Source organism: Carlito syrichta, unplaced genomic scaffold (genome assembly GCF_000164805.1).
Source record: "Carlito syrichta isolate Samal-C Ts95f unplaced genomic scaffold, Tarsius_syrichta-2.0.1 Scaffold316213, whole genome shotgun sequence".
Lineage (NCBI taxonomy): Eukaryota > Metazoa > Chordata > Mammalia > Primates > Tarsiidae > Carlito > Carlito syrichta.
In genome coordinates, this window is record NW_007260309.1 from 238,515 (window position 1) to 254,663 (window position 16,149).

At 39.0% G+C, this 16,149-nt stretch overlaps 1 protein-coding gene across 2 annotated transcripts in view; it reads left to right on the forward strand.

The window, feature by feature from the left end:
- Window positions 1-16,149, forward strand: part of DNAJC13 (DnaJ heat shock protein family (Hsp40) member C13) — a 127,291-nt gene that overhangs the window by 83,379 nt on the left and 27,763 nt on the right. For both annotated transcript variants that reach the window (XM_021706936.1, XM_008073927.1), the window contains 10 exons: window positions 1,004-1,119; window positions 2,137-2,215; window positions 3,879-4,014; window positions 6,563-6,747; window positions 7,174-7,248; window positions 8,297-8,416; window positions 9,360-9,539; window positions 10,487-10,654; window positions 12,818-12,931; window positions 14,509-14,625. In XM_021706936.1, the coding sequence (XP_021562611.1) occupies window positions 1,004-1,119; window positions 2,137-2,215; window positions 3,879-4,014; window positions 6,563-6,747; window positions 7,174-7,248; window positions 8,297-8,416; window positions 9,360-9,539; window positions 10,487-10,654; window positions 12,818-12,931; window positions 14,509-14,625 (1,290 nt within the window). The remainder of the gene's footprint in view (window positions 1-1,003; window positions 1,120-2,136; window positions 2,216-3,878; window positions 4,015-6,562; window positions 6,748-7,173; window positions 7,249-8,296; window positions 8,417-9,359; window positions 9,540-10,486; window positions 10,655-12,817; window positions 12,932-14,508; window positions 14,626-16,149) is intronic.

Genomic DNA, 16,149 nt, shown 5'->3' on the forward strand with positions numbered 1-16,149 from the left:
AGTAATAATAATAGGAGCTATCTCTGGTGGTGGTTGTGAAGGTTAAGTGAGAATTCACATGAGCATAATTCCTTGCACACAAAGAGGCAACAAGCATGACCTTCGTATTTGTATAGCAGTATGTGCTGTCTGTTTGTCCATGGTGCCTTTAGGACCCCTCTAACCTGAGCCTTTGAATATCTGTGGGGCCCTGAGTGCACACGCTCTGTTATTATAGTGGAGGTTATGCCATTACCATCACCACCTAAAAGACTTCAGAATGGTCGCCACTTGGACCACAAGTCACTGCCTTTTACAGTGCGGTAGCTAAATACAGGCGAGCAGACTCCGGTTCTGGTTCAGGATTCAACTTAAGGTAGTAGAAAAAGTATTTATCATTTTTAGTCACACCAAGGTTTGTATCCAGCTCCACCAATTATTAACTCGAAAACATGCAACTGTCTCTCAAAATCTCAGTGTTTCATGTATTATTGAAATTATATACAAGAATTAAATTTGCTAGAGTCTGTAAAGTACCTAGCTTCTGGCATATAGGCAGGCAATAAATATTAGCTCTGTCTTTCTCACTTGCTACCCAGACTCCCCTGTGTTCACTCTCCCTTACATTTGTTTGAATGCCAACATACTGATAATTGTTAGCATACCTTAAGCATGCCACAGTATACGGCTTTCGGTTTTTTTTGCTACATTGTATCATCGACTAATTTGGAAGTTTTTTGTGTTTTCTGAATGTTTCTTTCAAAATTAAAGGTAGACACAAATTGGCAGAGTGTAAGAAATATCATTTAAAAAACAGGACTATAGCTTTGTAACAAATGTCTTGCTACGCAACTATATAGCAGTGCTAAGAGGTTTTGGTTATTTGTATTTCAGAAAGCTTTTGATTGAGTAGCCTAGAAGTGTACATTTAAGTAAATACCACACAAGAATTCTGTAACTTTAAAATCATATTCTGAAATAGTTTTATTTTAGTAGATGTAAATTTTAATCCTCTCTCTTGAAGGTTAAGCTTCTAAAAGATACTCTTGATGCCTGGAAGAAGGAAGTAGAAAAGAAGCCGCCTACGATGTCAATAGATGATGCTTATGAAGTGCTTCATCTGCCTCAAGGCCAGGGGCCGTGAGTTATTAGTTATTTTCAGTATTACGATAGTAAATATCTGCCTTACCTTAAACGACTAGTTTCTGAGACCAAATTATATTTGAACCAGCTAATTTAAAAGTTTTTGCTTATTGTTTTGATATGCTCACCTGTGGGAATAACCGTATGGAACTATATCCATGTATCCTTTATTTACTACAAAAATATTAGCCAAATTGTGTTAGTCTGTTCTTGTTGATACATTCACTGTTCTCTATTAATTGAAATAATGTATTCAGAATACTTGGTACCATATCTGACACGTAGGAGTCACTCACATATTTGTCTTTCCCCTTCCTCTTGTAATTTGTGTTATGTCTGATGAAAAGGTTTTTTTTTGGTCATGGTCTCAGTCTGTCACTCAGGCTGGAGTACAGTGGCATGCTCACAGCTTACTACAGCTTTGATTGACCTCCTGGGCTCAGACGATCCTCCCACGTCGGCCTCCTGAATAGCTGGGACCACAGGCATGCACCACTATGCCTAGCTAATTTTTAATTTTTTTGTAGAGCGGAGGTCTTGCTATGCTGCTCAGGCAGGTGAGGAGAAGATTTGATAGCAGTATGCCTAGGACACCAAATGACAAATTAGGGAAGAATTCAGATTACTGGGTAATTTATCAGTTAAGTTTTATACTAGGCTAGATATATTATAGAAAAATGGTTTAAAAGACATTTTGTTAAGTATAGACTAAAATTGTTTGTCTTTTGCAAGACTGACATAATAACCTAGAATTTTGACGTTTTGGATATTTCAACAGATTAGTGGATTTCGGTGTTTTTTTTTTTTTTTAAACATTTCTTAGTTCTTCAAGCCTCAAATATGATTTTATAATTTAATGTGAAGGATAACCTTGCATAAGGAACTTTTAGGTTTTATCTGTAAACGTAACATGAAAAATAATCTTAAAGTTCTTAAAAGATCATTTTAGATGATTGTGTAATTGTTTTTTCTTATACCTTACTGTTTTTATGAAACAATTTTCCTATTTAACAGGCACGATGAGAGCAAGATTAGAAAAGCTTACTTCAGACTGGCACAAAAGTACCACCCTGATAAGAATCCAGAAGGAAGGGTATGTACTACCTCTGGAATTAGGGCATTTGGGTTGACTTTCTTTTGCTCTGTTTAGGAGGAGAGCAGGTATCACCTTCTGTGTGAGCATCTACCTCATAATACACACCCAGCATTGGTTTAGTAAACCTCTAGCCACATGCCCATAGTTTATATTTTCTTCATGAATGGTTCTCCCTCAGTTTACCGTAAGAATCTGCTTTTGTACTAGTAACTTAGGGGTTTTAGTCTTTCTTCTTACCCATGTCTGAGAATTAACTCTCGTGGGCAATCGCAAGAACTGAAGGTCAGGAGTGTGAGTGACCAAAATTCATTTGTGGGTGATGCCATTGCCATCCAGATTGCTTTGGGCAGTTTGTGTGTTTTTTCTAAAGATGTCCAATTTCTTATTACTCTAATTGAAAAAGTGGAAAATTTGGTTCAGATTTTAAGTTGTCAGCATTCTCTGATCCTACCTCATCCAGTAAAGATCCATAAAAGATGAAGTCACACAAGAACCACCAAAACCAGAACTGGCCATCTATTGCTAGAAACTTGGGACGATTTCCACTGATTTTTTTTGGCCAGTGGTTTTCACTGGAAACAGACACAGTATTCCTGAATGAGAATACTTGATAATGAGAAGATGCCACTTTTATATATTTAAGGCATTTTTAATCAAAAGCCTGGGGTTTTTGTTTATTTATTTTCTTTGAGAACTTTGTAATACAATTCAAATTCATTTGGGGAAAAAACAACCAAGATAGGAAGAAATCAATTTTAAGTTGCTAGACCTAACCTACCAGAGACTAGAACACTTCATAAAGCTATAATCATAAAACAATGTGATATTGACACAAGAATCAACATACAGTTCAATGGAACATCACACAGCATAGTAGTGTAAGAGCATGGAGTTAGGAGTCAGCCCTGGGTGAAATTCTGTTTTGTTTTTTTTTTGAGTTGAAATCTCACTCTGTTGCCCAGGCTGGAGTGCCATGGTACCCTAATGGCCACCTCAGCCTGCTAGACTTCGGTGATCTTTCGCCTCAGCCTTCCAAGTAGCCGGAACTACAGACGAATGCTGCCACACTCGGCTAATTATTTATTTATTTATTGTAGAGAAGAGGGCAAGCCAAGTTGCCTGGACTGGTCTTGAACCCTCGGGCCCCAAAGTGCTGGATTACAGGCTGAGCCACTGAGCCCAGCCAGGCCTGGGTATAATTCTTAGCGCTGCCTCTGGTTGACTTCATAGCCGTCAGCAAATCCTGTCTCTAAGTTGCAGTATCCTTCTGTGAAACACAGTTTTGAGGGTTAAATGAGAGAATGGCATTTAGCACAGGGCCTGGCACAATGCTCGATAAACAGTAGCTCTTACCATAAGTTGTGTTACATTAGCTCAAACTGTAGTATCTATGAATTTGATATATGTTTCAAGATACATTTAAAATTGTTATTTGAAGAATTTTTCAGTAATGGTATTGAGATCATTGACTAGCTATTTGGAATAAGAAGTTTCACCTTCACAGTATACCAGCTAGATTACAGTTGGAATGAATTTCTTAATGTAAAAAAAATAAATAAATAAACAAAATAAAAACTAGTTACTGGTAAAATACAAACTAGTTTCTCCTGTGATTTGAGGTGTTTCAGAATAAAATTTAATTATCTTTGGTTACATACAGGACATGTTTGAAAAAGTAAATAAAGCGTATGAATTTTTATGTACCAAATCAGCAAAAATAGTGGATGGACCAGATCCAGAGAATATAATTTTAATTCTGAAAACGCAGAGCATCCTCTTCAACCGTCATAAAGAAGGTAAAGCTTCTGTTATTCTTAGACTTGAACTTCTCCAGCTAATCCTACCATGTTTCCTGTCTCTACAGCATATTTTAATAGATTTCGAATTGTTATTGCAAAAGACTCTTGGAGTCACATTTTAGATACAGGAAAAGATTAGTTTTCTAAAGCAAGGCCCAAAAGGCTCAAAATGTTATTTGTTTTTTACCTTCCCTGTCATACCTATGTTTTCCAAATTTTGCGTTTCCAACAAGGTTTCCTTTTTCCTTTCTGAAGGACATTTTCATTCTGTGGAATGACTTGCTTAGTTCTGTGTTTAGCCATTTAGGAGCAAGCATGTTAAATGAAATCTACAATGGACTCTAGAACTTAAGGATCATTTCATGTTGTGTTTAAATGACATGTAAAAGATTGTGCCTATGATAATTTGAGCAGCCTCTGAAATTGAAAACACCTTAGTATTAAGGCTTTTAAAAAACAGTAGAAACTTCAAGTAATCAGCTACTTCTCACATTTTCCATTTCCTATTTTAGCTCTCAAGAGACCCTCTGGTCCTGTGGGATAGTTTGAAAAACACTGGCATAGATTAAGTGGGGGTGTGACTTCAGGGTATAGGATTATCCTGCATGTTTGCAGGACCGTTTGTGGTCGCCCTAACAGTAGCAGCCCAGAATGCCAGGAGTATGTTAAAAACATTTAAGTCTTTATTGGGAGTGAGGGGTTGAGTTCAAGATGGTAGATGTCCATTGGCTTGGGAAGTAAACAGCCTGGGCAGCCCTGTCTCTACAGAAAATTTTAAAAATAAGCTGAGTGTGGTGGCTCATGCCTATAGTCCCAGCTACTCAGGAAGTGGAGGCAGAAGGATCACCTGAGCCCAGGAGTTGGTTACAGTGAGCTGTAAGTATACCACTGCACTCCAGCCTGGGTGACAGCGTGAGACCCTATCTTCTAAAAAAAAGTTGTCTTCTACTTTTCCCAAAGGGGTTTTATAACCAGTAAGTTCCGGGCTGGAGGTCCTGATCTGATAGGACTTAAAATTAATTTACTTTTCTTTTGTGCCACATACATGTATGTATGTACATATCACAGTAGGAAAATTAGGATCAGTGCCAAGGGGGCTTTTTAAAAAAAGCCAGTTTCGAAATGAGTTTTAAGCCAGACTATTGGTCACATGCAAAAAGCCTTATAGTGATTTTAAATGGAATTACAGAGGTACTTTTAAACTCACAGCCAATTAATTTGCATATTCCTGCCAACTAGGTTATTTTTTAAAAAGCAGCAGAATGAAAAGATCAGAGTAGTTGAGCATGCTAGCATGTATGCTAGCTTTCACTTTTAAATTTGGTTATCAAAACATGGAATTATCTGCTTAACGCCTGTAATCCCAGCACTTTGGGAGGCCGAGGCAGGAGGATTGCTTGAGCCTAGGAATTGGAGATTGGCCTAGGCAACATAGCAAGAACTTGTCTCTACAAAAAATTTTTAAAAAATCAGCCCAGCATGGTGGCGTGTCCCAGCTACTTGCGAGGCTGAGGGGAAAGGCTCACCTGAGCTCAGGAGGTTGAAGCTACAGTGAGCTGTGATTGTGCCACTGTGCTCCAGCTTAGGTAACAGAGAGAGACCCCACCTCAAAAATAAAACAAAACATGGAACTAGCAAGATACAGTTAATAAATTGACTTTCTATTTTGTATGTCTAGTAACATTATATTCAGTATTTTCAAATGTTTAAGATAATTGGTCAAATAGAAAAGGGCACTTGTTAACTAGAAAGTTGAACATAAAATATTCACTCTTATTTAAATAAAATGTCTTCTCGCAATCTTTTTTTCTTTATATAGAGGTCCTTATCATGAGTGTTAGTACAACTTTTGGCACATTTGCTGTATCTTGCTATCTGCGATCAGATAAAAGTTCACAAAGATCACATGGACAACATAGAAAGTAGGTATTCTGCAAAGGATCAAAGCAACTACTCATCAAGTATAGTTAGCTTGCCAGAAAATACTGTTTTCTAATGGAAACATTTTAGGGAAATTGACCAAACGAGTTTGCTAAAAAGGAAAAATCCAAGGGATTTGGACTTACACTTAATTTATTTATTATAAACCAGGTTAGGAGACATTTAAGATGTTGAATAGTTTATCATTTTTAGTTTTTCAAGGCAACATAAACATTGTGTCAAAATTATTTTAGGCTGGGCTTGGTGGCTCAGCCTGTAATTCCAGTGCTTTGGGAGGCCGAGGTGAGTGGATTGCCTGAGCCCGCAGGTTGGAGACCCACCTGGGCAACTTGGTGAGACCTCATCTCTACAATAAATCAAAAAATTAGCCGGGCGTGGTAGTGCGCACCTGTAGTTCTGGCTACTTGGAAGACTGTGGTGGAAGGATCTCCAGAACCCAGCAGGTTGAGGCTGCAGTGGGCAGGAGCGTGCCACTGCACTCCAGTCTGGGTGACAGAGTGAGACTCCAACTCAAAAAAAAAAAAAAGAATTACTTTAATACCACAATGTGGCCAGTTGTCATTTTGTTGGCTTTCTAACTAACACTAACCTTTGGTTATTTCAGATTTACAGCCTTACAAATATGCAGGATATCCTATGCTAATTAGGACTATAACACTGGAAACTTCAGATGACCTCCTTTTTTCAAAAGAATCACCATTGTTGCCTGCGGCTGCAGAGCTGGCTTTCCACACTGTTAACTGTTCAGCCCTCAATGCTGAAGAACTCAGACGGGAAAATGGAATAGAGGTGATGTGGAGTGACCCCTGTGGTTATCTTTGAGCTTGTTTAGATACGTTACTATATGGCTCTTGGCAAGGAGGAATTCCCAATTTTCTGTTTTCTCATTCCAAATTAAAGATAGAAGTGTAACTTTATTTTATAATGTGAGTTGGAAAGTATTGGGTTTAAAGTTGGTAAAGGTAGTACTGCTTCCAAAGTAGCTATTGGGAATGCTTAAGAAGAAACTTAGGAGTTTTTTGTTGACTTGTTTAACAAATGTTCATTGAGCAAACATCTGTGTACCAAATATCTAACATTAAAAGATTATTTATGGTGGTGGGGGTGGGAAGGAAAAATAAAATAAAAGGTTATTTATGTTTTATTCCTGCGAGAAAAGGCCTTTCAGACCTCCAGTCAAAATGAAGAACTAATGGCTGATTTATTTCTCTGCAGGTGTTACAAGAGGCATTTAGTCGTTGTGTGGCTGTCTTGAATCGTTCTAGTAAGCCAAGTGACATGTCAGTACAGGTGAGGTTAAACCTGTGGTTCCAAGACAGTTACACTAGAGACTTTACTGTATATGATCATTAGCCAGAGGGTGCATTAAAATAATGGGTTGCTGAGTTCCACCTCACCCTGAGTTTCTGATTCGGTGGATCTGGGTTGCAGGCCTGAGAATATGCTTTCTTAACAAGTTTCCAGGTGATACTGATACTGCTGGTCTATGTATCACACTTTGAGAACCACTATACTGAATCCCTTGTGATGTTCTGGCTTCTTTTTTTTCCCTTAGAGAATAGTGTACCAAATCCTTATGTTTCTAGCTGCAGACGTTTGTCATTCTGCCATTCTTGTTTCACTTGTTTTTCATCCCTTACTCTCCTATCTCTAGTATTGTAATTGGCTTAATTTTTCATAAGGCTATAAGAGTTGAATTACTTGATAGAAAATTGATCAGGAATTCATTAAGGTCTTTGTAGAACATGTCTTTTTATGTGACCTTTTGCTTATGCCAGCAAAATTTAGGATGTAAAACAGTTTACTACTGGTTTCTGAGTTTCATCCTGTGAATTGAAGTGCATTACGTAATAGAATTGTAAAATTTTGTCATGTTAATTCTGCTCAAAAATATCTTAATCCTGAGACCAAGAAACTTTTAAAATAAAGCCCCAGAGAATAAATATTTGAGGCTTTCAGGCTTCATACAGTCTTTCTTGCATTTTTTTTTCTCTTTCTTTTTTTTTTAGCAACCCTTTAAAAATATAAAAACTATTCTTGGCTTGCTTGCAGTATAAAAACAAGCCATGGTCGATTTGGCCCATGGGCCATAGTGGCTGTGGGTTACCAACCCCTGTATCTATAGGAGCTCTTAATGAGAATGACGAATGATCCAGTAAAAATATTCTGTTTAATTTTGGAGTATCAGGGAGGAGGAGTGGGAAAAAATTTGGAGCATCACATGTGCCATTAAGCATTATTCTTAAATCTCTGCTGATTTGATATCTACTATGTCTTACATAAGGAACGCCCATTGACTCTGCTCTTTTTTTTTCCTTCTCCGTTATATTGTTTGCAGGTGTGTGGACACATAAGCAAATGCTACAGTGTGGCTGCTCAGTTTGAAGAATGCCGAGAGAAGATCACAGAAATGCCCAGCATCATCAAGGATCTCTGTCGGGTGCTGTATTTTGGCAAGGTAGAGTTAAATCTTGAGTGTTTTCTGGATATAGACAGCAAAGAGTTTTCTTGTCCAATAGCCAGTTCCAGTTTGTAGCAGGTTGTTTTCTCAAAGTCATCTGTAAGTAAATTATTTGGATCTCTAAAAGTATTTTTCACAGAAACCTTGCTGTAAACGAAGACTTTGTTTCTAGGCTGGCTCACAAATACTAGTGTGACCTATCTAAAGGGAAATGAGTCATACCTGAATGTTTAGAAGAGAGGCAGGGAGAAAAGAGAAGTCTGGACTAAATACATTAATAAAAGCAAAGGGCCATTTGAAACCTGAAGCTTGGAGTTCAGGCACTACCTGATGGGAAATGCTTTAGGGATCTGAGAGCTTATTGTCTGCTCGCAATTCAGAACTGCTACAGGAAGTTGACTGTGGGTAGATATGGTGGATGGTTGGAAAAGAGAGATTTTTAAGACCACTGGGCAGAGTGAGAGTTGTGTTGAATAAAACAGAATCAAGGTGCTGATCTGGGACTAAGGATCTAGAAAGAAGAGATCTGGTGAAAATATCTCCTCAATATATCTATTTGATGTCCTTAGAAGTATTTGATAAGAATACAAAATCTGATATAAAGAAGTAAATCCTTATACCTGCATAAAAAATACTATTGGTATATTAAGATCACTAGCATGTGGGTTGCTTTTGATGCGATGTCACTATTCTTAAACATAAAAAATACAAGAAATAGAGAAAACTATATTACTAAGTCTTTGAACCCTAGTCTCAAAGACAGTAACTCTGGTATCTCACCATAATATCACTTTTTATTTTTGGCTTTAAAGGATAGTGGATTCAGATTTAAATTAGAATATGAAATACAAGACGATAACTGGACATACATTTACAACCACTTTATCTTGGGAGCTTTTTAAAATTCTGTACATGAATTCTGTTTTTCTTATTTCCTCAGAGTATTCCACGGGTAGCCGCTCTTGGGGTGGAATGTGTCAGTTCTTTTGCTGTGGATTTCTGGCTACAGACACACCTATTTCAGGCTGGAATTTTATGGTATCTCCTTGGTTATCTGTTTAATTATGACTATACACTAGAAGAAAGTGGCATTCAGAAAAGTGAAGAAACAAACCAGCAGGTAACCTTAAAGTTGATTCAGTATTGAATTTGAACCCAAATCATAAGTTGATGCTAAATTAATGTGAAGCAAAGCTTTAGCAATCTAGGACTTCCAGGGGATAAACTGTTTTTCTTTTTTTTTTGAATTGGAGTCTTATTGTCACCCAGATTGGAGTGCAGTGGCATGCTCACTTCCACTGCAGCCTTGATCTGCTGGGCTCAAGTGATCCTTCTGCCTTAGCCTTCCGAGTAGCTGGAACTATAGGCATGCACCATCACTCCTGGCTACTTTTTTTTTGATTTATTGTAGAGATGAAGTCTTGCCAAGTTGCCCCCCAGGCTGCTCTCAAACTTGTGGGCTCAGGCAATCCTCTCACCTCAGCCTCCACAAGTGCTGGGATTATAGGCGTGAGGCACTGTGCCAGGCCAAACTGTTTTTCAAGATAACTGATTTTATTACTCTTTAAGCCTCAAAATTTTCATCTTAACCACTTACGCTTATAGAATTTAATGCATAAGCATGTTTTCAGTAGCATATCCTGGACATAATTTCATATTTTTAAATTATGATTTAAAAATTATGGTTGTGAAACACAGGGAAATAAGTTACCATCAGTCTTCATATTGTTCAGATTGTCAGTGTGTTCCTCTACCACGAAGTCTACCTGCCTACCTTCTATTTCCCACTTGACCTCTGGATGTACTTCTTCTAGTTATCTATGATATACTACTTTGGATATAAATGAGTACATGGATTCTGGTGATCTTTCCTGTAAATAAAAGAATAAGCTTAAATATATAAACTTTCTGACATCAATGTTAGAGACACTTGTACCCTTTCTTTGTTGGCTTTCTGTTCCTTAAATATGTTCCATACAGTTTTGATTCCATAAAGCTACTGTGTTATGTAAGATAACTAAGTAAGAGAACTGATCTACTTTCATGACTTAATTTTTTTAATAACAGGAAGTAGCCAACAGCCTTGCCAAACTTAGTGTCCATGCTCTGAGTCGCCTTGGAGGGTATTTGCCTGAAGAACAAGCAACTCCAGAAAATCCAACCATAAGGAAAAGTTTAGCTGGCATGTTAACACCCTATATTGCTAGAAAACTTGCTGTGGTTAGCGTGACTGAGGTATGTATTGGAGGTAGCCTGGGTTTTGATGAACAGTGCTAGATCCTTTAAGTAGTAAAGGAATACAATAATATTGATTGCTCTAGGAAACCTAAAACTTAAGAATGTTCACATGCTTACTTTCTCAACCAAGAATATCAGTTGATTGTGGACTTGATGCTAATGAAGCAAGTCCAGTTTTTGGAAGAGTAAATTAACTTTATGTTTCTCAGCTACAGAGTTCACCATAATTCTTACCAACCTTGAGTCAAAAAAGGACAGGCCAAGAGCATGAACTTGGAATAGAGTTTCACTTTGGGGACAGACTCTACTGGGAGTCAGGAGACCCTGAATCTATTTCTAGCCATAGCTTATTCAGACTCAGATTTAAAATCCTGAAAGGAAATAAATACACATATATGCATGCACATGCATGTGTGCGTGTGCACACACAAACACACACACACACACTGAGATACATTACAAAACTAAATGTGACTTGGCAAATCTTTCAATCTCTTTGTCCTCTTGCAAGGATTATTGAGGAACAATATAAGAATATAGCATTAAAGAATGAGATAAACTATAGAAATCCATTCAGTAGGTTACTATGTACCCTTCAATTGTAAAAAAAAAAAAAAAAAATTTAAAGACATTAAAAGGTTTTTAAATGAAGAGACCAATCCCATTTTTGGTATAAAAACGAAATGGATTGATAGATCTGTACTAACATGTTAACTGTTGTTATTCCTGAATGGCAGAATTACATTTTTTTTTCTCTAATGAGTGTCTATTACTTCTGTAAGGGAAAAGGTATTCAGGTTTCCAAACTTGAAAGTGTTTTTAAACTTACACAGATTATTTGTTTTTTGACCCAATCCAACTGAGTCTAGTTTCAGCGTGGGCCATGCTTTTCGGTCTGCCTGAGTGAGAGGCAAGAGCTCCAGATGCCACTCTTGGTCTTTGTCCTTTTCCTGCACTTTGTGGTCACCAGTGTGGTAGATTTTGCTGACTGTTAACGTTCTCTTCTGAAATGCCAACTAGTTGGTGATTAATTTTAACTTCTGTAGGCCCTTTCCCCAACAATGCTATATCTTTTCAAAATTAAATTGTGGCATGAGCTCCATCTGGGTTTAATAAGATGCTTATTGTAAAGTACCAGGTCTCAAAGTTTTAGGATATTTCTAGCCATACCTTTTTTGGTGATTTCACTTAGCCCTTTGAAAACAAGGATCAGGCTTTGTATAAGATGTAGGTCATAATCTGCTTTCCTCTTAGCATAGAGCTGTGCAAATGTTAAATATAAAGGTTTTTTTCCCCCATACATTTAAGGAATTGCCAAATGTCTGTTTGTACACAGCTGAGGAGGGCTAAACAACGGAGAAGCATACCCAATGGCTGAGCAGTCATAATCTATACCTGCCAAACCACTGTGCAGCCTTGAATCTCAGGGTGTTACCAAGAAAATCTGAATCAACTTCTTTGTTTTCAAATATATAGATATTAAGGTAGTGTGGTGTGGTTCTTCTTAAGCTTATATTCACTGAGTGTTTATTAAATACCCTAACACAGCCGGGCTCGGTGGCTCAGCCTGTAATCCCGCGCCTTTGGGAGGCTGAGGTGAGTGGATTGCCTGAGTCCGTGGGTTCGAGACCCGCCTGGGCAGTGAGACCTCATCTCTACAAAAAATCAGCCGGGCGTGGTAGCGCATGCCTGTAATTCTGGCTACTTGGAAGGCTGAGGCGGGAGGATCGCTGGAGCCCAGCAGGTCGAGGCTGCGGTGGCCGGGAGCGGCCACTGCACTCCAGTCTGGGCGACAGAGTGAGACTCCAACTCAAAAAAAAAAAGTTAATTAAAAATAAATAAATAAATACCCTAACACAAAATGAATTTCGCTATAGCAGAACAAATGTTAAAATATTGAAGTCAGACTCAAATTTGAAGCCTCGTTTCACCACCTGTTGGTTACAAGACCTAGAATAAATAATCTGATCTTTCATAGCCTTGGTTTTTCTCAGCTGCAAAATGGGCAATATTGACACACTTGCTAGAATTATTGATACTGAGATTCATTATATGTAAGGAACCATTGCATTGCTTGCATATCATGTAATAGACATTTTTATGATAGCTTTGGCCATTTTTTTATTAAATGCTACAAAACAGTAATGTTTTGTCTCCTAGATTTTGAAGATGCTTAACAGCAACACAGAGAGTCCCTATTTGATATGGAACAATTCTACAAGAGGAGAACTACTTGAATTTCTTGAATCCCAACAAGAAAACATGATTAAAAAAGTATGTTACTGTTTTATAAATTTCTTGGCTACTTTATTCTGATGGAATTTTAGCAGTATAACTTAATATTGATGAAACAGAAACCCACTATTTCTCGTTTTGCTGTTAATCAAGCCCTATGACTTTTTGCCATCTGATACTTGCTCCAATGAGCAGCATTCTGTGGTATGTAATAATACGTTAGGGTCTTTGTTGTAGTTACCATTTATATATAGCTGTCTTCTGTTTTAACCACTTTTTTTGTACACAGAAGCCTATTTTAATTGTTCAGTTCAATCTCTTTTCTCCAGTAAATCAAAGTTGCTCTCCAGTTCCAAAACAAAATTTTTCTTATCCTGCCACCTTCTAGTGGGGAAGCTATTTTTTTTTTTTTTTGAGTTGGAGTCTCACTCCATTGCCCAGGCTGGAGTGCAGTGGCACGCTCATGGCCACTGCAGCCTTGACCAGCTCAGGTGATCCTTCCACCTCAGCCTTCCAAGTAGCTGGAATTTCAGTCACGTGCCAGCACGCCTGGCTGATTTTTTAATTTATTGTAGAGATGAGGTCTCACCAAGTTGCCTCGGCTGGTCTCGAACCTGTGGGCTCAAGCAACTCTCTCACCTTGGCCTTCCAAAGTGCTGGGATTACAGGAGAAGCTATTTTTAAGCCATGAAAAAAAAAAAAACCCACAGTAGTTTGGGAGATAAGGAAAAGGCTTGATAATCCATACACTAGACAATTGAGTCTTGATGATTTTGAAGACAACTGTGTTTCATTAGAGTAACTATTATTAGAGTAACTATTAATGTTGCATTCTGAATTACTCAGAATTTGGTTTTGAACTTATTCCATGATAGTTGCCCAGAATTCTTTAAAGATAAAATTTTGTGAATTGCAGAGCTAGGGACAGCTGGTTTCACATATCTACGCCTTATCTATTCTTTTACCAGACTAGACATAACAACATCTTCTCTTTAACATTTACATTTCAATTATATACTTTTACATGTTATTTTAGTCCAACCTAAATTCCTTGTGATTTCAGTCTAAAAAACATTGAAACTATTTTTCTCTCATTCTTCTTTTTGCTTTTCCTTAAATGGAAACTGTAGTTGATTTTTAAAAATCTATATATTATTACCCTGTTTCTTCTTATTCAGAGATTCTATTTCCCAGTACTTTTTTCCAACATATTACTTTGTCCAAATGTCCCAGTCCAAATGTGCTCATTTCTCAGCTCTTATCATTCTGTGTCTTACTATCTGCTGATGAAATGAGAAGAGTAAAGTATCATACTTGTTTTATAAACTGTAGCTCTGAGATGCTTTGTTGGCTGACTTATGGGATCTTTTGAAATTTTAAAATGAGTTTACAGCAGTAATCTGCGCACTAAAAAATTATAATCTAATCCTGTGCCTATTCCAGGGTCATTTTACTGGTTATTAATATTAACATAGTATTAAGTGCTGTGACATGTATCATGCCACATTTTTTTCCTCTGGAAAATGTGTAAATCTTCTGAGTTATTTGTCTGTTAATTTGTTAAACTGAATATGGATAGATTTATATCTAATACTCTATTTTTATTTTTTGAAAAGGGTGATTGTGACAAAACTTATGGATCAGAATTTGTCTACAGCGATCATGCCAAAGAACTTATTGTAGGGGAGATTTTTGTTCGGGTATATAATGAAGTCCCTACTTTCCAACTAGAGGTAAGCTCTCCGCTTTTAATTTTTTCTGAGATCTTCAGTCATTTGTTACTGAGAGTTTATTTACACTGTATGCAGGCGTATCTTGTTTTGTTGTATTTTCTTTATTAGGCTTCACATCACGTATTTTTAAAATATAAAGTGAAGACTTACGGCAACCTTGTATTGGGCACATCTTTTGGCACCAGTTTTTCAACAGCATGTGCTCTCTGCATGTCTCGGTCACATTTTTTAATTCTCACAATATTTCAAACTTATGTTACTACCGTATGTATTATGGTGATCTGTGATCTTTGATATTGCTGTTGTCGGTGCTTATATAAGACAGCAAATTTAAGTGATAAATGTTCTGTGTGTTCTGACAGCGCCAAGCAAACACCTGTTCTCCTGTCTCTCACTGTCTTTCTCTTCTCTGGCCTCCCTATTCCCTGAGACACAACAGTATTGGAACCAGGCTGCTTAATGTGCCTAAAATGCCTTCTGCAAGTGTTCACATGAAAGGAGGTGTCATATGTCTCTCACTTTATGTCAAAAGCTGGGAACGATTAAGCTTGATGAGGCAGGCGTATCAAAGGCTTCGACAGAGGTGTACCAAGGGATGAATGTTGTTTTCATGTTTGCCCACGCAACAGTTGGACTGTGGACTGATGCTACAGTCCCCCGATCAAGGAGCAATTTTCACCTTCACGTCTTGCTCTTCAAGAAATGCAAGCCTGAAGACTGCCTGTCGTAGATAGTGATTCCTCTGATGGATTTGGGCAGGGTCTGTTGAAAACCCTCTGGAAAGGGTTCAGCACTCTAGATGCCACAAAGAACATTTGTGCTTCACGGGAGGTGGTCAGAATACTTTGGAAGAAGTTGATTCCCTCCCTCCTGGGTGACTTTGAGGGGTTTAAGATGTCCAGGGAGGAAGAAACTCGCTGTGGCGGAGACAGCGAAAGAAGGGGACTCAGAAGTGGAGCCTGAAGGTGTGAACGGGTCGCTGCAGGCTCCGGACGAACCCGAAGCACAGCAGGAGTTGCTTCTCCCAGAGAGGCAAAGTGGTTTCTCAGCTGCCGCTGCCCGGAGGCCGTCACATCGCGTGTCCCTCTGCGGCAAGCACGGCTCCTGGCTGGGTGGACCCGAGCCAGAAGGCTGGAGCGCGGTGGCACAGATCGCAGCCCCCCGCAGCCTCAACTGTCTGGGCTCGGACGACCCTTCTTCCTCAGCCTTCCAAGCGCCTGGGACGACAGCGCGGTGGCGCACGCCTGTGGTCCCGGCGCTGCAGGAGCCCGGAGTCGGAGGCCGCCCTAGGCCGCGTGCCGACCCGGTCTCGCCAAACAGTGGAGACGCTGCGGAGCACAGTGGCGCGCGCCGGCGGCCCGGCGCTCCCGGTCCCCTTGCTGGCGTGTCCTCAGGCGCCCCCGAGCCCCGAGCCGCGCGGTGCTGCGCGTGGGTCTCCTCAAGGTGGCGGCTGCCAAGTCAGCGTCCGCGCTTTCGGGCAGGAGGGAGGGAGCCGGCCAGCGCGCGCCCGGAGACAGACGGGGA